Source organism: Mytilus edulis, chromosome 2, assembly GCF_963676685.1.
Source record: "Mytilus edulis chromosome 2, xbMytEdul2.2, whole genome shotgun sequence".
In the NCBI taxonomy this organism is placed as follows: Eukaryota; Metazoa; Mollusca; class Bivalvia; order Mytilida; family Mytilidae; genus Mytilus; species Mytilus edulis.
The window spans coordinates 80306398-80334374 of NC_092345.1; the positions used below are offsets into that span (position 1 = coordinate 80306398).

Below are 27977 nucleotides of genomic sequence, written 5' to 3' on the forward strand. Positions count from 1 at the left end.
AACAGCACGATATCATTACGTGAGGCGCTTGCATAATTGTACAATGATATCTTAAGTAAAATGGACGATTCCATTGGCATTGATTTGATTGAATTTGAAAGTGTGAGACCCATTGACTGCTTTTAGAAAAGGATGAGCGTCATTCCATTTTAATGCGGTAATTTTGTGATAACTTGCATTTCTATTCTTCAAAATATAAGGGTACAATACTATTTAATACGGATAGTTATCTATGCCAATCCGTTCTGATTCAGTGTCTTCTACAGTTACCTCCCCTTCAACTTTAGCAGACGAAAATTTTCAGTATGAAAAGGGTAAAAAATGAAAATTGGCTACATAAGTAAATATATAATTTATTAATAGCTTTCATAAACAGAGTTTAAAATCATTACAACACAAGTTTCTTGACTTCCCTTGATTCAATAAATTATGGCCATTGAAGTTGAAGTTGCCAAGTGCTTGTCGTAGATTTTCTGCTTTTTTTTTTTTAATTTTCTCTGAAAGTGAAAATATTTGTTTACACATACAACTTTTATATACATACATTTGTAAATAACAGACTATTTATACTTGTGCTTGCCATCAATGTCATTTACCTGGTAAAGATATATTTCATGCCTAACTTTTTAACTCACCAGAAGTTTGTCGTTGTCTGCCGTCTGTCATCATCGGTGGCAGCATTGTCATTGTCTGTCATCGTAATCTCTTTGAAAAATCTTCTCCTCTGAAACTACTAGTCCAAACGTTAACTAGATGTTCCTTAGAGTTATCTAGTTTATAAATTGTAGTTTTGATCCATTGACAAACATGGCCGTCATGACTAAAAATAGAACATAGGGGTCTAATGCAGTTTTTGGCTTATAATTTAAAAACTAAAGTTTTTAGAGAAAATCTGACATTGGGATAAATTGTTTAATTCAATTGGTCAAGATCTATCTGACAGCACTTAAACTTTCATTTCAGAAATCATGTCTTTCACCTGCAAATGTCCTCAATTTCCCATGCCTTAATGATATCATTTACCAGATAGAAACGCCTGTATCCCTGCTCTATTTTTAAAGTTTCCAGCACTTTCATAATCTTCATTTTGTGGGGTAGTATAGAAATGATGAATTTCCCAAATATTTTGTGCAGTATAATTTCAAACTTTTTCACCCGTTTGCTTAACATGTATTGGAAATGATGATGCATACATTTTTGTCACATGGTGATGGAAGTCACATGACAGAATCATCTGAAAATTGTATCCCAGAACTGGGCTACCGAACAACCCATTGTTGGGTTGCTGTCACTAAATTGGTAGTTTTAAGGACATTTTGCAGTTTTTTGTTATTATCTTGAATATTATTATAGATAGATATAAAGATTTACAAAAAAGTTAATATGATTCAAATTGTCAATTGACCCTTAAGAAGGTATTGCCTTTAAAGATAATTTTACACAATTTGTTTATCAAGTTTGCTAACATTTAAAATCTTCTCCTCAGAAACCATTGAGCCTAATACTTCTTAACTTTAAATGAATGTTCCTTTAGGAATCTAGTTTATGAATTGTATTCAAATTTTTGATCCATCAACAAACATGGCTGCCATATCTAAATATAAAACATGGGGGTCAAATGCAGTTTTTGGATTTTATCTCAGAAACTAAACCATTTAGAGCAAATCTGACTGGGGTCAAAATGTTCTAAAGGTCAAAATCGATCATCCCTGTTATTTGTTTTTAACATTAAAAATCTTATCAAATAAATCTAGTATAAATTTTGTCTCTTATTTCCTTGAACATCAAGAAACATGGACACTATGGTTAAAATGGAACAATTGCATTTATTTGCTTAAAATTGAAGAAAATATGACAGATTCAATGAATATTTAAATGGCATTTTTGAGCCACTCATTAATATATATTGAAAAGCAAAAATAAACATTGATGAAAGATTTACATGTGTATGCAAAAAAATAACAGGTGAGCAATTCAGGCTCTTGAGCATGTTGAGAGCCTCTGGTTTACTTTAACTTGATTGACAATGACGTGCAGTTTAAAAATTATATGTCCTTTTCACTGTACACTACACTATCACACAATCTTATCAAACACAACTCTTTTCAGGTTGCTGACTTGCTGTTCATTGATATTTTAACAGTTCTGTTCTTTTTCAGCTATTTTATTGTGCATGTATGAGGTATATGGACATATAGAGGTTACAAAGAACGACAGCAAAAATTTACAGGGATTTCATACAAAGTTGGTGGAAAAACAAAGAACAGAATCCTTGACAACAAATGGCAAATATGAAAATAGAAGAGTAAGCTATACATGTTATTTCAAATTTTATTTCTTAGTTTTTACAAGTTACCCAGAGAAAATATCTGATATGGCTTTGGTCAAAAAGGGTTTCAGTTGATTATGTTTTCAAAGAAATTCTCCATATCCATTTAACCAATGACATCTACGTCTAATAATCTCTTCTGTACTTCTGAAGATCCTTAAAAAGTTTTGTAACTTTGATGCCAGTCAGAAATTCAAAATTGTCACCAGCAGATATGGCAAAGGTCAAAGTTTAGATTAAAACTCAATTGACAGTATGACACCTAACCACTTGTACAGCCTATATCTTTTAGGTTAACATTACCAACTAGTATGCACCAAAACTGGAATTCTAAAAAATTTAACAAAAGTGTGACTTGAAAAAAAAATCCATTTTCTAATATGAATAACTTTTATATTTAGACTAGAAGACAGCAAACTAGTGATGCTGATAATTTCTGGTTTGAAATAATAGATGGTGCAAAGAAAGGTATGCAAAATTGGAAACAATAGGTTTAGTGTACATGTAGATGAACTATTCATGAACCAACATTACAAACATAGGAAACAATAGATTTAGTGTAGATGTACAATACATAATGAACTAACATTACAAACATATAGGAAACAATAGATTTAGTGTAGATGTACAATACATGAACTAACATTACAAACATTGGAAACAATAGATTTAGTGTAGATGTACAATATATGAACTAACATTACAAACATAGGAAACAATAGATTCAGTGTAGATGTACAATACATGAACCAACATTAGAAACATTGGAAACAATAGATTTAGTGTAGATGTACAATACATGAACCAACATTACAAACATTGGAAACAATAGATTTAGTGTAGATGTACAATACATGAACTAACATTACAAACATTGGAAACAATAGATTTAGTGTAGATGTACAATACATGAACTAACATTACAAACATTGGAAACAATAGATTTAGTGTAGATGTACAATACATGAACCAACATCACAAAAATTGGAAACAATAGATTTAGTGTAGATGTACAATACATGAACTAACATTACAAACATTGGAAACAATAGATTTAGTGTAGATGTACAATACATGAACCAGCATTACAAACATTGGAAACAATAGATTTAGTGTAGATGTACAATACATGAACTAAAATTACAAACATTGGAAACAATAGATTTAGTGTAGATGTACAATACATGAACTAACATTACAAACATTGGAAACAATAGATTTAGTGTAGATTTACAATACATGAACTAACATTACAAACATTGGAAACAATAGATTTAGTGTAGATGTACAATACATGAACCAACATTACAAACATTGGAAACAATAGATTTAGTGTAGATGTACAATACATGAACTAACATTACAAACATAGGAAACAATAGATTTAGTGTAGATGTACAATACATGAACTAACATTACAAACATTGGACACACTAGATTTAGTGTAGATGTACAATACATGAACCAACATTACAAACATTGGAAACAATAGATTTAGTGTAGATGTACAATACATGAACCAACATTACAAACATTGGAAACAATAGATTTAGTGTAGGTGTACAATACATGAACTAACATTACAAACATAGGAAACAATAGATTTAGTGTAGATGTACAATACATGAACCAACATTACAAACATTGGAAACAATGGATTAGTATAGATGTACAATACATGAACCAACATTACAAAAATTGGAAACAATAGATTTAGTGTAGATGTACAATACATGAAACCAACATTACAAACAATGGAAACAATAGATTTAGTGTTGATGTACAATACATGAACCAACATTACAAACATTGTAAACAATAGATTTAGTGTAGATGTACAATACATGAACCAACATTACAACCATTGGAAACAATAGTTTTAGTGTAGATGTACAATACATGAACTAACATTACAAACATAGGAAACAATAGATTTAGTGTAGATGTACAATACATGAACTAACATTACAAACATAGAAAACTATAGATTTAGTGCAGATGTAAAATACATGAACTAACATTACAAACATTGGAAACAATAGATTTAGTGTAGATGTACAATATATGAACTAACATTACAAACATAGGAAACAATAGATTTAGTGTAGATGAACAATACATGAACTAACATTAAAAACATAGAAAACAATAGATTTAGTGTAGATGTAAAATACATGAACCAACATTACAAACATTGGAAACAATGGATTAGTATAGATGTACAATACATGAACCAACATTACAAAAATTGGAAACAATAGATTTAGTGTAGATGTACAATACATGAAACCAACATTACAAACAATGGAAACAATAGATTTAGTGTTGATGTACAATACATGAACCAACATTACAAACATTGTAAACAATAGATTTAGTGTAGATGTACAATACATGAACCAACATTACAACCATTGGAAACAATAGTTTTAGTGTAGATGTACAATACATGAACTAACATTACAAACATAGGAAACAATAGATTTAGTGTAGATGTACAATACATGAACTAACATTACAAACATAGAAAACTATAGATTTAGTGCAGATGTAAAATACATGAACTAACATTACAAACATTGGAAACAATAGATTTAGTGTAGATGTACAATATATGAACTAACATTACAAACATAGGAAACAATAGATTTAGTGTAGATGAACAATACATGAACTAACATTAAAAACATAGAAAACAATAGATTTAGTGTAGATGTAAAATACATGAACCAACATTACAAACATTTGAAACAATATATTTAGTGTAGATGTACGATACATGAACTAACATTACAAACATACGAAACAATAGATTTAGTGTAGATGTACAATACATGAACCAACATTACAAACATTGGAAACAATAGATTTAGTGTAGATGTACAATACATGAACCAACATAACAAACATTTGAAACAATAGATTTAGTGTAGATGTACAATACATGAACCAACATTACAAACATTGGAAACAATAGATTTAGTGTAGATGTAAAATACATGAACCAACATTACAAACATAGGAAACAATAGATTGAGTGTAGATGTACAATACATGAACCAACATTACAAACATAGAAAACAATAGATTTAGTGTAGATGTACAATACACGAACTAACATTACAAACATAGGAAACAATAGATTTAGTGTAGATGTAAAATACATGAACTAACATTACAAACATTGGAAACAATAGATTTAGTGTAGATGTACAATACATGAACCAACATTACAAACATTGGAAACAATAGATTTAGCGTAAGTGGTGGTTCACGAGATAACATGGCGGACTGATTTTCACTGCACAGAAAGAAGACAATATTATTGAGTTTCCTAAGTGTTGCACTCCACTTAAATCAAAAACATTTGTCTATATTGAGCACGATAGTAACTTTCACGTTTGAACTTAAATTTAATTTATTTAAATCGATTCTTAGAAACAATATTGACATTTTCTGATCGATTGAATTTCCCGCCTTATTACGCGGGTCATTTGAGTTCACTTTTCAAGTCTTCCGTCCATTGCTAGCTCATTTTTATTATTTTATATTTGCAATTCGTATTTAAATGTTATTTAACTAAAAAAAACTAAACCCTGCCAAGGCCCAAATTTTCTTGGAATCTTGTAGCCGGCTGTTCCTGATAGTACCACCCCCCTCTTTTATCAACAAGAATCTATATGTCCGAGACAAAGCTAGCAAAATATCTCAGAACACATAACTTTGTGCCTCCAACAGGACAAACAAGACGGCGCCCTGTCATTTTATCTGACAGCAAAGGATTTTCATTACGAAACAATATCATAAGTCCATTTGACCAAAATATTATATGGTGGTGCAAGAAAGGTGTGACAATTGAGCAAAGTTTTGCCTGGCTTAAAAGAAATCTTCCCACTAAATTATATGAAATTGGAGACATTGCTCTATATGTCTGGCTTGGTACATGTAATCTGACAACCAAAGAAAAATCCTCAAAATACATATCTATTACAACTGATAATTCTGATACTGTTGACAAAGTTATCTCCTGTATTGATGACATCAAGAACTATATACAAGATTTTCCACAAGTCAAACTTATTTTCCTTGAAGTACCAGTATACTCAATAAAAGCTTACAATCAACATCAAAAACACTCCGACCCGAAAACCTTCAAGCAACAAGACGAAACACTTGCAAATCAAGTCTGGCAAGTAAATGAGAAAATAAGAGCTACGAACCAAATCTTAAATACACGCTCACCTAATTTTTCACTTTTCCTACAAGCCCGCAAACAACACCGTACACGGTCAAGAGTCGAAGCCTGGGAATACTTCAATTACAACCTGTACAGGGACGGGATCCATCCTGGCCAGAATCTAGCAAGAGTTTGGTTACGTGAAATAGCAGAAAGAATAAAAATTGATTGCTGGAGCAAATCTGAAGTCAAATCCTAAATTCTTATACTTATATTTAACAGATACAGGCAGTCTGCATGGGATGCCAAGCTAACTAGGTTCTGTATCTAAAACTGGAACAACATACACAACAGCAATAGTACATTGTTTGTATATAAAAACCTTGTCTGTCATATAGAATACCAACATATAACTGAAATTTAACATCTATAATATTTTTACTCTTCTCACAACAAAAAGTTTATTATACAGACTGCATGGGATGCCAAGCTAACTGCTATTATAAACTTTAGGATATAATAAATTCTCAAAGAAAAGAAAAATAAAATTAGTTTAACCAGCCTCAAAGATATATAAATAAGTATATTAATCCGTAGCTTCAAATTCAATAGTCATACATATAACAAATACAGACCAGTCTGCATGGGATGCCAAGCTAACTGATTCTGTACCTAAAACACCTTCGTAAGAGCTTATTATCCTCTCAACAAATAGTTTTAATACAGACTGCATGGGATACCAAGCTATCTGTCATAATAAACATTAAATATACAACCAATTTATAGACAAAGAAATAAATAAATAAAAGATACAATAACTTTATCAACATGGGCTCCAGGGAATTAACAAGGCCTACAAGAACTAGAAACCCTCCCATGACATACACACCAAGTGTTACTCGATCACATGGGAATAAGCATATGTCCTACAGGCTAAATGCCAAGAAGGCACTAGATAAGAAAATTGATGCAACAGACAGGGATCACTCCTGTGATATGGAATTTAAAGATGGTACACTAGTCATAACATGCAATGCAGGAGCTTATGAAATCTTGAAATCCTCCATATATAAATATTACGACCAATCTGAAGATAGAACATATAGGCTACACACCAAAACAAGCAAGTCAAGTCTACCAGATGTCAGCAAACAACCAATGATAGTTGAGGAATCATTATCTGTCAAAAATAGAGATCCATCCTTGTCTAGTCGTCAGCTATTTAGAATAAACATGTTCAACACCACATGTAGAATCGATGCTAACGGATATATGGTACAAACATTTATTCAAGAAGACCTCGATAAAATATGCGAAGAACTATTGGTCAATAAATCATCCTCTGAGCTAAATAACAAAATCAAGCAAATGTGTAAGCTCACTAAAGACCAAATAAATAATCCAAAAAAGGGGCAAGCTAAATCCATCTTATCAGCTAAGCCCATACTCAACAAAACTGTGCAAACCAATACTTCCACAGGTAACAGTGATAAGGACGAGAAAACGTGTGTTATTAAACAGCATTCTCACCATATAGTCCAAACACAAGTTGAGCTAAATGATTATAACCAAGATAGTCATAACCATCAACCAAAAACAACACATAGATTAATGACCACCAATGATAAAGAACTATGCGACTCTAGCCCTACACGTATAAACAGTCATTATAACTCAATTACTAGTCTAAATGATGAACTTATTGACTCTGAGTTACATACACTTTCTCGTGAAGGCGAAGAAACAACAGATGAAATCTGCATAGTATGTGGATCTGCTATTATAGATGAAAATAATGTAGAATGTACAATATGTGGACAATGGCTGCATACTGTTTGCGAAGGAATATCCGAAAACTCGCTCAATAACCATACAGCCTACGTATGCTCGTCATGCAGAATCCTAGACGATACAATTCCATATGACGAATCACTGCATAATGAAATGATCCAACAAAGGGAAGAAACCCATCCAAAACAGCTAGTATATGAAACAAAGAGTCAACAGGATACTGACGCTATAAAAATATGCCATACAACTGAAGCTGAAGCAGAAAAATCTGATCCATGCCTACCTGTTCTACCAGAATCAGCAGTTAAAGAAGATCTTACCAAAAATAATATACATATTCCACCTATTGAAGTGAAAACCAAACCAAAGCGAGCAAAAAAGAAGGACAATCTAGAACAAACTCATCTTGAATTACAACTGGCTGAAAGTCAAACAAAAATCAGCAATCTTCAAACAGTCAATCAGGAATATAGACAAACAATTGACTTACTATCATCTAAATTAGGCATACAATCTCCATTAGACAACAACAGCCAACTTCCATTTAACCAACAAATCCATCAGCTTGAACTGAAATTTGAAGGGCAAATTAATAAAATGAAACTGGAGTTTGAGCATCAACTTAACATCATATCCATTCAAATGAAACACAATACAGAAATCAATGAGCTGAAATGTAAACTTCATCATATGGAAAATGAATGTAATCAACATAAATCTACCATAAGTGGAAATCAACAACCACCTAGTCAATATCCACAGATGAATACTCAATTCACTCCATTTCCAAGATGTCAGAATGGGAACTCAAATCAACAAACTCAACAACCACTAAACCATCCACATACACCTGGGCTACAGTGGACAAGACCTCCAATATGGACTAAACCACCACAATACCAAGCACCTATTGGACAGGATAGACCACAGAATGAGAACAGGCACTAAACAATCCACAGATACCTGGTGTACAATATACAAGACCTCCAATGTGGACTAGACCACAACCCTATCAAACACCTATGGGATTGGTATTCGCCCCATATGCTCCTCATGTGCAACAACAAAAAACATACATAAGCTATGATACAAGGCCTAAAAATGTTCAACCACCTCGCCAAAGAGTAAATACCGAAACACAAGGACAAAAACGGTCCAGAATGCAAAGAAATCATCAAAAACTGGCGAAAACCACTAACACTAACAGTGAACAAGTTTACAAACAACAAACTCTCCATCAAGTGCAAGAACATCAGGAGCCAAACCAAAATTCTCATCAAAATCTGGTACAAACTCCAGAATCAAATCAGGCGAACACCCAAATAAGGGATGGACATGTATATACAAAACATGATATGGACACATCTCATAGTACATGTAAGCCAGATATTCCACCGTCTAGAAGTACATTACATCATAGAAGTATTTCGGAACCAGCCTTAAATAATGAACAAATAAACTCAAACAAGCCTTTTTTAGGAGCAGGCAGAGCCTCATCAGTAAACTGGACAATAAACCACATGAATTTATAATAGGAACCATCAATATTCAAAATATAAAAGGCAACACCCTGTATCTTAATTCAATCCTGGATACAGTGCAAATTCTATGTATACAAGAACATTGGCTGCTATCTTTGGAAAAAAATATAGCAATAGAAATAAATAAAAAATTCTCGTCAAATATCAAATCAGTGGATGACGAAAACCCACTAATAGACTTAAATCTATCCGTGGCTACGGAGGAACAGCAATTCTGTGGCAGAAAGATCTAAACAACACAGTTAATATAATGCCGGATGGGAATTCTCGTATTCAAGTGATAACAATAAACAGCAGTCCAATTGCAACATGCTTAATTAATGCCTATATGCCATCTGCACAGAGTAGTGGGGTCATTGAATATAAAGATACATTAGATCAAATCTCCGAAATTATGGATAAGTATAGAGAAACATACCAGATAATTTTATGTGGTGATATGAATGCGTCTTTACATCGTGACAATAGGAAACGGGACACTGTCTTTGGAGAATTCAAAAACATAAACAATCTCCATATACCAGATGGTTATCCAATAAAGCCAACCTTTTTTCATCACAATGGCAAATATACCTCACAAATTGACTATTTCTTGTTTGATGAAAGAATTATACAGCAATCAAATCCAAATGTGAAAATAGCTATGAGGCATCCTACAAATACCTCTGATCATACTCTTGTCACTGCAAATATGGCTCTAAAGGTTAAAAGATGTTCTCTACGACCTGTCAAAATATATACAAGGCCAAACTGGAGAAAATGCGACAAAAGCCTCTACAAGTCAACTATTGAAAGTAGTCTAGACAATACATCTGGAGAAAAGAAATTCTCGGGTACCGTAGAATCACGTATACAAAAATTGGAATTAACACTTCATAAAGCTGGTACAAAATCTATTCCGAGCTACAGGAAGCTGAAAAAACTAAAATCTGTTGGGAAAGGCATATGGAATAGCAAAATTAGCCAAGCATCTAAAGAAGCAAAGTCTGCACATAGGAACTGGATAGATAAAACCAACAAAAATCAGGATGCAGATCAAGAAAAGCTGGCTCTCAAAAACAAAAAACGTCATCTGAGACAACTACAGAGACAGGCACATGCATCAAAGAAGGAAAAGTTCATAAATGAAATCATGCAAGCTTCAGAAAAAGACAGCAAAACATTCCATAAATTAATAAAGCAACAACGATCTAATCATTCATCAAATACTGACGTTCTTTACATTGGAAATGAGAAATTTGAAGGAGAAAGTATTCTAAAAGCATGGACAATACATTTCGAAAAACTCGGAACACCAAATCATGACAAAAATATCTTTGACCTGGAACGCTTCCACTTGGCTAAATTGCAAAATGACATCATTTTTGAAAATCAACATTCCAAAAAAGAAATTAAACAAGCAACACCTGAAGAAGTTAAAAGTGCAATTAAGAACCTAAGCACTGGCAAAACATCAGACGAAAATGGTATATGTTCTGAACATTACAAATATGCTGTAGATGAATTATCAGAAGAAATCGCAAGCATAATCAATGATATTTTCTCCGATTTGGATGTTCCGAAAAATCTAAAAAATGGTTTATTAACACCTGTTCTTAAAAAGAAGAAGGATAAAACCGTACCTGGAAATTACAGGGGAATTGTTGTAACAAGTATCTTTTCTAAAATCTTTGAATCAATCGTTAAAGGAAGGCTAGAATATGAGCTACTACCATCACAAAATCCATTACAGAGAGGGTTTACAGAAGGCGCATCAAGCCTCTTCGCAGCCTTTATTACAACTGAAACTATTCTAATATATCGTCTTCTTCAAATATTATTAGAACTTGTTGCACTGGATGCAGAAAAGGCATTTGACACCCTGAGTCATGAGATCATGTTAAATAAGCTTTATCATGATGGAATTGAGGGAGATATGTGGATCCTACTACGGAACATCTATCAAGATCTGTCTCTCAAAATCAAGTGGAATAATGAAACATCAGAAAGTATCAATATCATGCAAGGGGTTCGTCAAGGAGCAAAATTATCATCTCTGCTATACAAGCGATACAATAACACCATTCTAAATGCAATATCCAGTAGTAATCTAGGCGCAAAAATAGGCAACATACAAGTAGGCTCTCCTACATGTGCGGACGATATTGCCTTACTGGGTGAGCGGTCAGATTTACAGGCAATGCTCAATATTATAGACTTCCACACTAAAAGAGACATGGTTAAAATTAATCCAGACAAATCAGAGATAATGTGCGTATCTAAAGGATTAAAGCAACAAACGCATTCATACAGCTTCAATGGAAAAGAAATAAAAAGAGTAGAAAAGCTGAAGCATCTAGGTATCACCAGGGCAACAAATGGCAAAGTCAACTTGGCCGGCAAACTATATATGCCTTGCTAGGTTCTGGCCTACATGCCAGAACAGGAATGTCACCGCTGGTACTTAAAAAGGTCTGGAAAACATATGTTGTCCCCCGCTATCTTTATGGACTCGAAGTACAAATATGCATGAAAAAGGATGTATCTGAACTAGAAAAGTTACAGAGGAAAATGTTCAAACAATTTCAATGTCTATCAGATAGGACAGCATCTGCAGCAGTATATATACTAATAGGAGCTGAACCCATTGAATCGGTACTGGACAAAAACATGCTAGCCTTATTTCTCTCAATTTCTCGCCTAGATGGCTCAATAGAACATCAAATCCTAGAATGGGAACTAGAAATCAGCACAGAATTTGACAATTCCTTCATCTGTCGTATAAGCAAAATTTTACAAAAATATCAACTCCCAACAGCAGAAGAAATTATGAAAAATCCTCCATCAAAATATATTTGGAAAAAACAACTTCAAAAAGCCATAAATGATTACTGGTCTTCAATTTGGACAGAAGAATGTAATACAAAATCAACACTCAAACATTTGTCGTTGCAAAATAATCCGGTAAATAATCCGCATAACATTTGGAAATGTGTTCGAAATAATCAATATGACATCAAAAAAGCGGAATTGAAATGTAAGCTAGTAACTGGTACCTACATGCTTCAAAGTATAAAAGCAAAATTCAGTAAAAATATAGTACTGCCTGACTGTAAGCTATGTAAGGACAATGATGAAACCCTTGAACATTTTCTCCTGGAATGTACTAGGCTAGGTGATGTACGACAAAAATGCATGGCGAAGCTAGTCAACAAGCTAAGAGAGATAGAAGGGGGTGGTACAATCGACGTCAGTAATGATGAAATACTGATGGAAATTATACTGGATTGTTCTAAGACAAATATACTGAATAATCAGCCAATGGACAAGCTACTGGATATAGAAAGGCAAACACAAGATCTTTGCTACCAGTTACATATAAAGCGAACAAAACTTTTATGTGACATCAAGTAAAAGAAATATATGAAGGCTCTAATTATTTTAGATTTTAACTTTTATAAATCTAAAGTATATATTTAAATACTGAAATAGCAAATAAGTCTTACTAAAATGTCCTAGATTTTAACTGTTAAAGTTTTCAAGTAAAATAACATCGAAATCGTAAATATATGGTGTGTACTGTCTGCATGGGATGCCAAGCTAACTAGTACACTCTATAATATCTTCAAATCAAGAGCAATATCCAATATAGTCTGTACAGTCTGCATGGGATGCCAAGCTAACTTGTATCAGTCTATCAAGAAGTGCGTGATTTATACTTTTAATGATAGCCTTGGCAGGGCACTTATAGTTTTATTAAATAAGCTGTAAATAACATTTTTATCATAATATAGTGGTGAACGCTATTGCCGCAATAGTTCTGTGTACATTTCTTATCGTGATATTGTATTTGCAACTTGTGCTGTGTACATTTTTATTGTGATACAAGTGGTGAACATTAGCTGCATACATTTTTACCGTGATATCGTGTTGATTCTTATTACCGCAATTGTGATGTGTACATAATATTTTTAACTTATTATCGTCGTAATATTTTAAGACTTTTAAAATATTTCTTTTAGTCGTACATATTTTTAATGTAAATATAAAGATATCCGCAATCTCGGTGTGTAAATTAAATTGCTCATCCGATAAGTGGAGTGCTCCGATTAAACGGAATTGAATACCTGTACAGAACAGAACAGAACAGTAGATGTACAATACATGAACCAACATTACAAACATTGGAAACAATGGATTAAGTGTTGATTTACAATACATGAACCAACATTACAAACATAGGAAACAATAGATTTAGTGTAGATGTACAATACATGAACCAACATTACAAACATTGGAAACAATAGATTTAGTGTAGATGTACAATACATGAACTAACATTACAAACATAGGAAACAATAGATTTAGTGTAGATGTACAATACATGAACTAACATTACAAACATAGGAAACAATAGATTTAGTGTAGATGTACAATACATGAACCAACATTACAAACATTGGAAACAATAGATTTAGTGTAGATGTACAATACATGAACCAACATTACAAACATTGGAAACAATAGATTAAGTGTAGATGTAAAATACATGAACTAACATTACAAACATAGGAAACAATAGATTTAGTGTAGATGTGCAATACATGAACCAACATTACAAACATTGGAAACAATAGATTTAGTGTAGATGTAAAATACATGAACCAACATTACAAACATAGGAAACAATGGATTAGTATAGATGTACAATACATGAACCAACATTACAAACATTGGAAACAACAGATTTAGTGTAGATGTACAATACATGAACCAACACTACAAACATTGGAAACAATAGATTTAGTGTAGATGTACAATACATGAACCAACATTACAAACATTGGAAACCATAGATTTAGTGTAGATGTACAATACATGAACTAACATTACAAACATTGGAAACAATAGATTTAGTGTAGATGTAAAATACATGAACCAACATTACAAACATAGGAAACAATGGATTAGTATAGATGTACAATACATGAACCAACATTACAAACATTGGAAACAACAGATTTAGTGTAGATGTACAATACATGAACCAACACTACAAACATTGGAAACAATAGATTTAGTGTAGATGTACAATACATGAACCAACATTACAAACATTGGAAACCATAGATTTAGTGTAGATGTACAATACATGAACTAACATTACAAACATTGGAAACAATAGATTTAGTGTAGATGTAAAATACATGAACCAACATTACAAACATAGGAAACAATGGATTAGTATAGATGTACAATACATGAACCAACATTACAAACATTGGAAACAACAGATTTAGTGTAGATGTACAATACATGAACCAACACTACAAACATTGGAAACAATAGATTTAGTGTAGATGTACAATACATGAACTAACATTACAAACATTGGAAACAATAGATTTAGTGTAGATGTACAATACATGAACCAACATTACAAACATTGGAAACAATAGATTTAGTGTAGATGTAAAATACATGAACTAACATTACAAACATTGGAAACAATAGATTTAGTGTAGATGTAAAATACACAAACCAACATTACAAACATTGGGAACAATGGATTAGTATAGATGTACAATACATGAACCAACATTACAAACATTGGAAACAATAGATTTAGTGTAGATGTACAATGCACGAACCAACATTACAAACATAGGAAACAATAGATTTAGTGTAGATGTACAATACATGAACCAATATTACAAACATTGGAAACAATAGATTTAGTGTAGATGTACAATACATGAACCAACATTACAAACATTGGAAACAATAGATTTAGTGTAGATGTAAAATACATGAACCAACATTACAAACATTGGAAACAATAGATTTAGTGTAGATGTAAAATACACGAACCAACATTACAAACATAGGAAACAATAGATTTAGTGTAGATGTACAATACACGAACCAAAATTATAAAGTTCTCTTACCTCACATTGTCTGATGATGGTCAAGAGGGAATAGAAAAATTAGGTTCCAAATGGAAAATATAAAATTGGACAAGTAATTATGTATGAATTGTATTGGAGGCACCAAGATAAACGTTCATTATGTTCAGCTAGTATACTTTCTGGAACTAAAGGTACTTCTATTAATTGACTTAAAGCTACATCATGTACATCATGTTTATAGAATTAAGATATGTCGTATTTATTTTTTTTGGTCAGCTGCATTGGTGTGACAACTTAGATCAAGGACAACTTTCTCTTACCTACAATATGCAAAGCTTTGATATAAAACTATATTCAACTTACAACCAAAAACAATACTTGTAAATATGACTTTAGTTTTAAACATATTTTGATTTCTGAAAGCATACCAAAAAGGATTAGACACTAAAAGGTAAAACTTAGATACAATATTGACCAACAGAATGTCATAGCATGTGCAAACAATATTATACATTGTTCTGTATTTCAATGCAAACATCTGTAGTTTGAGATATTAATATTAAAGGTGACAAAAGAGCCAAAGATAGGAAGAAGAGGCAAAACATATGTTTGCATTTTTGTGTGTGTGTGGATTACTGCACTCAAATTTATTCACATGAATAAACAAGAAAATTTTTGGTCTTTAAATTAGAAAGTCCTTTATTTTCTCACAATTTCTTCATTTTGCTCATTTGTCAGTGTGTTACTACCTGAACTATACTTTCAAGATCCTAAACAATGTGCAATCCCCCAGTGACAGAATGAAGATCAATTCATATACACAGAAGGTCACATTGAAGGTTTCGTTTTCTATTAAAAGAAGACTAAATACTAAATAGAAAATTGGTAATCAACTTCCTCAGAGTGGGAGAGTTATTGGGTACTAGTATGCTTAACAAATGAAGGAATGTTCATTTTTATTTCCTGATTTAAAATATGTAGAATGCATGTATCATGTCATCATTCATTTCATGGCTAATTTAATTTATGTAATTTTTTCTTCTTCAGATTACAGTGAAACCCTTTTTTCAAAAATTACAGACAGAAAAACAAAATTGGGACCCATGAAATTTACTTGTAAATGGGATAACAAAGAAAATAGACAGGAACAGTTTGAAGCTGCATTCATTGAGTTTAAAAAGCCAGACCGTGAGGCATATTACAGGGAGTATGAACGAATTGTAGCTATGAATAAAGATGAAAAAATTCTATGGTCAGATCACTTGTCATGGCCTAAAAAATTCTACTCAGATGGTGAAAAATATAACACAGCTGTTGGAAAGATATCAAACTCAGGTAAAAAATGAACAGGTAAAAAAAACAGGGAGAAGATACCATTTGGGCAATCAAAATCCATAAATCTAACAAGTAAAACAGACAACATCTTGATGAAAAAGAAAAGCAATAAAAGAAAAGTAACAGTCCTTAAACACTAAACAGAAACATAAATATTGAGTGACATGAACCACATCAAAAATGTGAATTTGGGTGCTCCAAAAGAGTAAGCAGTTAATACTCCACTAAAATGGCACCTGTTGTGTTACTCACACAAGTTGAATGAGGTGATAAGTTTTATTTGGTGATGTCACAACCAATAAAAAGAGGATGCAATTGTGGCTACAACATCTGGATCACTGACTCTGATACTCTACAATGGTCAATCTCTTTATAGCTTGCTGTTTGGTGTTAGCCAAGGCCCCATGTTGAAAACTGTACTTTGTCCTTAAATGGTTTACTTTTTACAAATTGTGACTTGGATGGAGAGTGGTTTCGTTGGCACTCATACCACATCTTCTAATATCTATTAGGTCTCCTGCATAACAATAAAGAAACATTTTTTGCATGAAGAGGAACACTGATGGTTCCTATAGGAATGTAGATTGCCTGTTGTTAAATAAATCCTTAAAAATATATTTCAGTAATGAATTTTATTATTTTGATGATATCAGTTTTAGAGAACTTTTTGTTGTAAACCAGAGATATGTTTTACAAAGTATGAGTTGCTCTTTCCTTAAACAAGAGTTTTTTGTCTGCATTGGCCATTCCTTTGAATGAAACAAATTCAGGCTTAATCTTTCAAACGGTTTAAGTTCAGAATGAGGAATACTTGTGTAAAGGTTCGAGAAGTCAGTGTTTTTTAATACTTTTGCATGAGGAGAAGCACAAGATTATTTGTTATTTTATTTCATAATATTCCCACTTGGGATGTGGATGTGGGATACAGGGGGTAAAATTAGAATCTGAGAAAAAGAAGGAGATAAAATAGAGCAGTGTAAAGAAATCACACTAAAAAAACTGGATTTGGAAATGAGCACCTCCACAGAAGACACAGTTTCTTACATATGTTTTTACAATATTGTATATTCTTTTATAGATGTAGTAGGTATTCATTAATTTTCAAAATCTGAGACCCGATTACCGGTAAATTAATCTGTATCAATTTGTAATTTCAGAAGCATATCTTGATATTTATGCCTCTAGAATGAAGTGTGAAAATGAACAAGGATGGTATAGATGTACTGTGTTTGTCAAAAGACCTGGAAACAATATCAAATATCAAACCAGCAGTAAGAAGTGGATGTTAATTCCTTGTAAGTAGACATAAGAAGATGTGGTATGAGACAACTCTCATCCAAGTCATTATTTGTAAAGGTAAACCATTATAGGCCAAAATAAGATCTTAAACACAGAGACTTGGCTCACACCGAACAGCAAGCTATAAAGGGCCCCAAATATGACATGTGCAAAACCATTCAAACGGGAAAACCAACAGTCTAATCAATATAAAAATGAGAAGGTTTGACAGGTTTTAAAGACAGTAGTATTAAAGATAAGATTTTACAGTTTGAAATTCTATAATTGATAAATTATTTAAGTTAAGTTAGTCATGGTTAGCAGAAGTTAAAATAATTTTTTAGTTGCCCAAGACAAGTTGATGTATAATGCAATGCCAGTTAAACTGTTGGTTGTTTCAGAAGAAAGTAAGAGTCTGAAGGCTCTTTTTATTTGACCCGCCATATATATGATTTTAATTGATTATTTCCTTTATTTGTTAAGGCTATCCTTTTAAAAATAATGCCACCCATAAAATTTTAGTAGAAGTGCTTTCCCATCCTTCATATAATAAACTCCAGAAGTTCAAGTTAAGTTCACCAGGCATATACATATAAGATCCTGATGCTCATACAGTATTTCACAAGCAATTCTTTTCTTAATAACTTTTTTTCAGGTATGGTGAAGTATGGTAGATTTAAATCAAAGGTTGCTTGGGGTGCTGGTGGATCAGATTCTCATAACCTTGATCAATTCTTTTTTGAAATGAAATCAGTGTCTGGTGATATATTAAAAAAAAGTAAGAACATCTATATGTTTTTTCTGTACAAGCACATACCGGTAGTATTTTTCTTCAAATATATTACCTTACACATGAAGAGCATCCAAATCTTTACATACATTTTTGAGTCCTTTCAATTAGCCTACCGGTATATGAGACAAATTAATTAGTGGGTCTTTGAAGGCACAGCTTCCATATAAATTCATATAGATGGTTTGGTCTAGAATATTATTAACTGTTTACTGATATGAGAAAACACAGCATTCTTGTGGTTTCAACCCATTCCATTTGATAACTTAAAAATTGTCAACCAAACCTTTAAAAACTTAAATTTTTTTATTTTTGTTGACAGAATTTAGGTCAATTTCAGTATCAACTATTCTCCTGTTTACTGAAGAAGTTTAATACAATTCTTGATTGATTGAAAATTTGTCTTTTTTGTTCAACCAATTCATTGAAATCCAAACAAATGATTTATATATTGACTATATTGTTCCTAATGACAAAATTAAGTCACATGTATTGAAAAAGTTTTGTAAGAAAAAAAATGTTGTTTCGTCTTAATGATTGGAAAAACAAAATGGGCTTTATTTTAATTCCTTTTTCTCAATGAAATATCAATGAGTCTAACAATCCTAATAAAATAAAATATGGAAAGAAAATCAATTAAATTAACTTAATTTTAAACCATCAATTTAACCCATGTTTAGTACATGGATATATATACATGCTTAACTCTTTTATTTCCATTCAGGATCATCTCAGAAATTAGTAGATGTTATTGGTCGACCCCACACGTACAAATATAAAAAGGTTACAAAAACAATAAGAGTTCATGAGTGTAGACCATCTAGTGGGGTAATGCAAAAAGCAACCTACATACTGGGTTTTGTGTTTGAATTTAAAAAAATGGGTGAGGAATTCTATCAGCCAATAGCAGGAATAAATGACAGAGGAAATATTGTGTGGTCAGAATCTGTATATTGGCAACAAAATTATCTATGTAAAGCAGGAAAAACAAGATGTCTGACGGCTTATGGATCAGTTACAGAAAGTGAGTGTAAAACATGGATAAATCTTAATGATAGCAATAGCATCTATCAACCATATGTTCTCAAATTATACATGGCTAAAACACACGGCTGATAAAGGAGTAGGTTCAGTAAGACCTTTTTTTGGCCCCAAAATATAGGAGGTTTACAAAATTGTTAAAATGTAAACCTTTAGTTATTTATTGGACAGTAGAATGCTTCTGCTACATAATTATGGGCTGTTTTTGACAATACAATGCACATATATCCTGTACTAGCACCATTAAGTCATGCTAAATTACTGAAATCCTCATAATTCTAGCATTTTAGTTAAATTTTAGACGGTTTTCGTGTAAAACGAAAGTGACCGCATTCGTGTTCATCCTTAATATTGAAATGTAAGTTGTATTTTATGATAATACATAACATATATAAAGGTTGAGGATGAACATGGATGCGGCCACTTTCATTTTTACCAAAAACCATCTGAAAAGTGACATTTTTTGGCATATTAGGTAGATTGTTCATATTTGAGCTTGAATCGGATCGTTTTTAATGACTAAATCTGTTAAAATCTTTCACATAAACTAATTAATTCAAATAAAATAGACACTTAAGTGTTTAGAAAGTGGTCAAAATCTTTCGTCAGAAGAACCTGAAATTTGAGGCCAAAATCGGTCCTTACCGGACCTACTCCTTTACACACACACAGTTTGTTTCTGCAGATAAACAGTAATTTAATAAATCTTTTTACCCATATCTTGCTATAAAATTCAGTAGGCTTGGAAAAGTTTTATTTAAATCAAGCTCCTTGCTCTGGTAGGGATTAATCAATTTTTTTCACAAGTAGCTCAACTACTCCAGTAATTTGCCAATGATATACTTTTAACATTACACAGTTACTAACATTTGAATAATTTAAAAAATAAGTTGCCTCTAGTATAAAATATAACACAAAATTCTGATTTGTGATTTATAAGTTATGGGTCTCAAACTAAATTCAAAGGACTGTTCACTTGAGTATGCTAAAAGATCATGTTTTTTTCAGTTTTGTATTCACACAAGCACCTGTTTTCATTTCAGATCCATCTTTTACATTAGTTACAACTGATTGTAAGAAAAATGAAGGATATTATAAATGTCACGTCTTTGTTCAGTTTGCTGGTTCTCCTGCATCAGAACAAATTGAATCTGAAGTCCTTCTCAAGTCACCAGATTGTAAGTCTTAATATGCCTTGGTAACTATTACCATTGTTATGATATAAAACACAAAATAGAAAACTTTTATAATTGAAAGTAAAATTTCATAAAAAGTTTTAAGAGTGCAGAATGATTTTGTATTAGAGTACAGTCACATATTGCAAGTGAAAATTGGAGATAACATTTTATAAATTTCATACATCTGCTATGCCATTTAAGCTCACCTGGTCAAATGTCCTGGGTGAAATACTATCATCACTTGTTTTCTGTTATTGCTGGCCAAATGGCCTGGGTTAAATACTATATCACTTGTTGTCTGCTATTGCTTGCCAAATGGCCTGGGTTAAATACTATTATCACTTGTTGTCTGTTATTGCTTACCAAATGGCCTGGGTTAAATACTATTATCACTTGTCTGTTATTGCTTACCAAATGGCCTGGGTTAAATACTATCATCACTTATTTTCTGTTATTGCTTGCCAAATGGCCTGGGTTAAATACTATCATCACTTATTTTCTGTTATTGCTTTCCAAATGGCCTGGGTTAAATACTATTATCACTTGCTCTCTGTTATTGCTTGCCACATGGCCTGTGTTAAATACTATCATCACTTATTTTCTGTTATTGCTTGCCACATGGCCTGTGTTAAATACTATTATCACTTGTTGTCTGTTATTGCTGGCCAAATGGCCTGGGTAAAATACTATCATCATGTGTTGTCTGTTATTGCTTTCTAAATGGCCTGGGTTAAGTACTATTATCACATGTTGTCTTATTGCTTGCCACATGGCCTGTGTTAAATACTATCATCACTTGTCTGTTATTGCTGGCCAAATGGCCTGGGTTAAATACTATCATCACTTGTTGTCTGTTATAGCTGCATGTCGTTGTCCTTTGTTGTCTTCCTTTAATTTAAGAAATAATCTTCTCTGAATCATCTGGGCAAAAATTAATGAAGTTTTGTTGCAATCATTGTTGCAAAATGTGTCTAATGACTGCCAACCAACATGGTATAAATGGCTAAAATTAAAACACGGGGAAAATGCAAATTTTCTAACATCTTGAAACCTGATTAAGTAACAGAAAATCTGATGGTTAAAATGTTATCGTCTCTTCACATCAAAATCCTAAGACAACTTCTCCTTTATAAATGATGAAGTTTTCCCTTTTTCCTGTTTGTCTATTATCTTGAAAACTATAATTAATAAACATAAACTTAAAAGCAAGAATGATCAGCAAGGTAAGATCTACAAATAAATCAACATGGCCAATATCATCAGTTGATTCCATTTAGAAGTAATTGTCCTTGTTTAATGAAAAATTTCTCAAATATCTCAAAATCTATAAAAGATAGAAACTTGATATAACAAAAATATCAGCAAGACAGAATCTACAAATAAAACAACATGATATGAGTCATTGCCCTTAAATGATGATATTTGTTTTACCCTTTTGGAGTTTAGGGCAAAATATAGAAATAGAGAGAAACGGTAAACAGAAAACACTTAACAGCAATACAAAATCAACTAAAGAGAGATTATTAAAGTCGTGAATTATTTTATGGTCTAAAGTGAAATATAAGCATCTTGCATCAACACTGTAACTAAATTAAACAAAAGCAAGATTTAAGGTTTATATATATTGTTGGGTTGTAGGCTGCTTTCTTGCAATGTTTGCACAACATTTCTCAATTAAGGGCATACGATGCAGTTTTAATCCCGTATTTACACTTTGATAAAAATTTCCATGTAGACTATTTTTTAGTAAAAATGTTTGATAAACCATTTTTGCATTTGTTTAAAGTTTTCCTGTACTAATAAAATCTAAAATGCTGTTAATTTGCTCTTTAATGATCTTGTTTACATGGACAATCAATTTTTGTACAGCATACTTTTGATTTGATCCTTTAACTACTTATGACTATTGAAAAAGTACTAGAACCTTTTTTTTTACAGGTGGTGCAAAAGAATCAAAAAGTCAGCCTGAAATTCAAGTGAGCAACAATTTAACAGAAGAGGACAAGACACAATTGGTAATATTATACATAATTTAAAAATTTGCAAAATACAACTTCTCTTAGACAGAAACCTTATGGGCCAGGTGAACTGAAAACACAATCTAAGTGAGCCTGCAACTACTGGAAGTTAGTTCAAAGTCAATTTCAAATAATAATAAATTATATTTCCCAGGGAAAAAAATGTCAATCCGAACCCATTGGATACTCAGAAGATTAATTGTAAGGTTTATTTCAGAACTTATCTTTGTTGTACCTTTGTAATCCATTAGTTCATCTTGGATATTACATTGTATCTGGTAGTTAAGAGCTTTACAAAAAAATTTTTGTGTCATGTGGTTGCTGTCTGATTGGTACATAATCCATATCACCTTTATTCATAGTTATATGATGAAGCCTATGAAAGGAGTAAGTTTGATAAGGCCCTAAAATGACCCTTTTTTTAGCTTAAATTTCAAATTGGAATTTATTGACGAATATCACAATGAATTATAGTTAATACAGTGAATAGATAGGAAAAAAAAACTTTAAAAAAATTTCATCTTGTATCATTGAATTTTATTATCACAGTCAAATATGGCCTGTACCGAACTTACTCCTTTGTAGTATTTTAGTTTATCTGTTTTTGTACCTAAAGAGAGCAAGTTGTGTATGGAGTCATTTTTACTTTGACAACTTATTTTACGATTAAATTAAGGAACTTTATTTCTGATGCATCATTTTTATTGATTCCATATTGATAAAAATGCATATTACATGTTTTTTTATGTTTCCAAGGTAGTCATAAAAATATGAAAAAGACCAATTTCATCCATGCAAAACTGTGTATTTTGTATGGATTTTTATTCCAGCCACCACCTATAGAGAAAGAGGAAGATTACATAGACATCTACATAGGAGTTGGTGTTGGTACTGTATTATTGCTGATCCTAGGTTTCTTATTTTGGTAAGAAGTTAGTAACAATACAACTATTATGTAAACACAAAAAATATCTTTTTACTGTTCCATGTAAACCCTTTTCGAGGTTGACATAATGAACATTTAATTAAATTGGGAGAATTACATGTATGTAATTGTTGTTACAGTCAATGTCTTTCATGTTCCACACCACTATGATAAGACAATTCAATTCAAATAAATGTTTTATTCCAATATATATCAATCTTAAAATATTTCTTAGATCTGAAGTTAAGTGAAAATATGATTCATGCACATGTATACAACCTAAAGGGCTTTATGCAAGACTCTAATGGTAAAAAAGGAGTGAACAATATAAAAATGAAATTCTTATGAAGGCAATATCTTAGGGGTTCTTATTTTATTATTACCAATTTTTTATGTTTGCAGAGAAATAATTGAGTTTTTTTCCTGAATATTTCACACTATACACTTTGTGGGTAATTTTATGCAATTAATCATTTTGACCTACATGTATGCAAATAAGATGACTTTTTGTACAAAGGAAATTGTTGTGATTTATTATAGTCAATATATATATTTTTTTTTTTTTAAGGAGTACAAAGAAAAAAATGCAAGAGAGCAAAGACAAAGAACAAAAGATAATGCTGGTATGATATAAAATTTAATTATTTTTTTGATATAGAACAAATAACATCTATAAAAGTGCCAGAGCCCACTTTGTAGTTCACTTTATATTCTAATTCGTCACCTCAAACGCATATAAAGTATTTATAAAATAAAAACAAACACTTGTTACATAGGAATAGCTCGCCAGCATGTGCAGCTTACTGTTAAATTTTATTAAAACAAAATATTGAGTCCCGATGTCATGATATCGGCAACACCGCTGCGTAGTACACGACAGCCTACAAAATAGAAAAACAAAATCAGAAACCTTATATACATATAAATATTAATTATGTCCTACTGATAGTAGAAATATCTATCTATCTATGCGTGAAAACATTTCAAATATACAAGCATCTTAATCCGGGTGTGGGGGGGGGGGGGGGGTCTTTACCTAGACTAAGCTGCCTTACTGAACGGTATACGAGCTTCGAATGACCATATATCTTAAATCACTTAAACAAGACAACTATTCGCGCTTTAAAAATCCCGTGCTATTTACATAACAAATATCATACTCAATATATTAACGCAATGCGACAAATATTGACCAATCCGAAATATCATATATTTAAAAATACAAACCTGTTTATCCAATATAAACACCAATAGATGACCACTATGCGGACACACAATCACGTGTGATTGTTTACATAATAGAAAACACGTGTATGCTCAACTTTAATAAATACATACATATTCTTGTTTGAGCATATCCTTTCTAAATTTAAAATAAGAAAATGTTTAAGAAGACCAAATGAGGACTTTTGCATTTTCAATAATTTAATTTATATCTAATATGTTTGTTTGAATTAACATGCATGCTGAAAGTTTTGGCCTAAAAGACAAAATTAAAAAAAAAATGAATGAGCTTTGTGTTCATATTTTTGCTAACACATATTTTGAAAAAAATCAGTCATTAATATTACATAAGATAAAAAGAGTGTATTCCAGGGCTTTTTTTGGCCACCTGGACATTATATATCTGATCACGATTTTAATTGCTTAAGACTCAATCACAAAAGACAATTATGGTAATCAGATGGCCATCCCAATGATTGATATTAGATTTTTGAAAAAACAATATTAAACTTTACTTTGATATGAATTTGATATTCTGAAGTAAACTGTTAAATTGGCAGTGCATCATTCAAAGTATGCGCATAAGCATGCTCATATTTGCCTTACCTAGTTTCTTTATTTTTGCCAAAAGACATTGTCTAAAATTTGACTTTTGTTTTTAAAATCACATTTTCGTAATACCGGATGTTTACTTGACAGTTGACAATGGTAAAACATGGACCAGAGATGGATATGTAAAATCCGTGTACGTTTACAAAGCATGACTGAGTGAAGAAACTCTTTCCACGTTATTTCTTCAACAAAATACTTGAAATGTACCTAAGGTACAGGCACTAATGATAATTTTAGCATTTTTTAAGAAATGTAGGATACATAATTAAATTTCCCACCTATGCACATGCGCACACTTGTTCTTGTTCATACAACATAGTTCTGATGATTTTTCATTTAAAACCTTTTGAATTTTTCATCAAATCATGTTTATAAACATATTTCTTATAATTTTATTCTTTTAGACTAAATCATCTAGAAACAAACCGCTGAAATGTAAGAAAATAACTGAATAGACCGATCAATTTATACGATGTCCGGTACTGAAAATAGTTTACCTGTCACCTGAACAGGTAGATTTCAGCTGTCCAACAACTAATTAGCCTTGATTAAAATTAGAAAGTATTTAAGTAGGGGTGGTTTTGATAGTAGTTAATCATCTGTCACTTTTATGACCGGAAATGTGTGGCTGTTAAAAGCAAAATGTTCGGTCAAAAAAATCGCGATTTATGTTAAAATGACAGTCTTGTAAGAAAGCCTTGAAAACTAAAAAGTAGATGACCGTTTCATGTTTTGCCCAGCCAGACTTTTACCAGACATTATACAATTGTTAGGAATGTATGACCGTTTTGGAAGCCTTGGTGTATTCTTTTTTTCAATTTTCAGTTATTGATAGTTCTACTATCAAAAGTTGTATGCAATATTTTATCAAACACTGTGACTAAGCCCATTCATTGTGAATTGACCTTAATCATACAACAAACTTATGGAAACATTTCTAACTTACATTTTATCACTTTTTTTTAGATTATATAAATATAAAAAAATGGAAATGTGGTATGATTGCTGATTAGACAACTGTTCACCTAAATTCAAATGAAATGGATGTAAGCATATATAGGCAACCATATGGCTGTACAACTGTACAAAAAGTTTTTTTTTTTTTCAAAAAGAAAATATGAGATGTGGCATGAATACACAGGAGGAAGTTAATATCATTATAGGACTTTCAAATATCAAGAATAATCACATATATGTTTAATAAAAGTATAATATACTAAAATGTTTGAGAAGCAAAAAACTTATGTATTATTTGTGTGCAGCTTACCAGAAAAGAACATACATATCATATAAATCATTAGAGAGATATACTTTTACTGCATCTTATATAGAATATATATATCAAGTTTTGTATCACATTTAGTTATCAACAGTTTTTTGTCTGTTACTATTCTATAGGATATCTGTTTTACTCATATTTTAAGGCCTATTTGTGTTTACTAAAGTTGCTAACATTCTTTTGCCTCATGCTCTGGTTCTTGGAAATCATTCCACAGCACATTTCTGTATTTTTCTAATTTACGACTTTCAACTGTATATTATAATATTAATGCATTTCTTTTTTAATCCATATTGCTATAAATGTGTTTATTCCATTTACCTTTAGTTACACAAAGAAAAAATGGAAAAACAAAAGAAGGATAAAGAGGAAGAAAACATAGACCAAGGAAGTAAACAAAAGGAGCACAAGAATAAAAAATCATCCAAACATATTAATAAGAAATCATCCAAACATAGGTCAAAGGTAAAGTGAAAATGGAAAACATGTGACAAAACTTTTGTTTATTTTCTGTTGTTATATTTGATAATAAATGAATTAAGCAAGCTCAAGGACATTGTTTGAAGCATCA

General features: G+C 31.6%; 1 protein-coding gene across 3 annotated transcripts; it reads left to right on the plus strand.

Annotated features, from left to right (window-relative positions):
* Positions 1-19: 19 nt before the first annotated feature.
* On the plus strand, positions 20-27952 carry LOC139513114 (uncharacterized). 3 transcript variants are annotated; one of them, XM_071301301.1, is made up of 12 exons: positions 20-157; positions 2160-2305; positions 2731-2797; positions 16774-17061; positions 18219-18356; positions 18995-19117; positions 19854-20153; positions 21214-21348; positions 23287-23363; positions 24197-24291; positions 24860-24914; positions 27734-27952. In XM_071301301.1, exons 2-12 carry the CDS (start codon positions 2174-2176, stop codon positions 27878-27880), a joined length of 1557 nt encoding a protein of 518 aa, XP_071157402.1. In that variant the 5' UTR covers positions 20-157; positions 2160-2173; the 3' UTR covers positions 27881-27952. The 3 variants fall into 3 exon arrangements, with proteins under 3 accessions (XP_071157402.1, XP_071157400.1, XP_071157401.1); XM_071301299.1 differs by lacking the exon at positions 20-157 and adding an exon at positions 200-314; XM_071301300.1 differs by lacking the exon at positions 20-157 and adding an exon at positions 253-340.
* Positions 27953-27977: the final 25 nt, after the last annotated feature.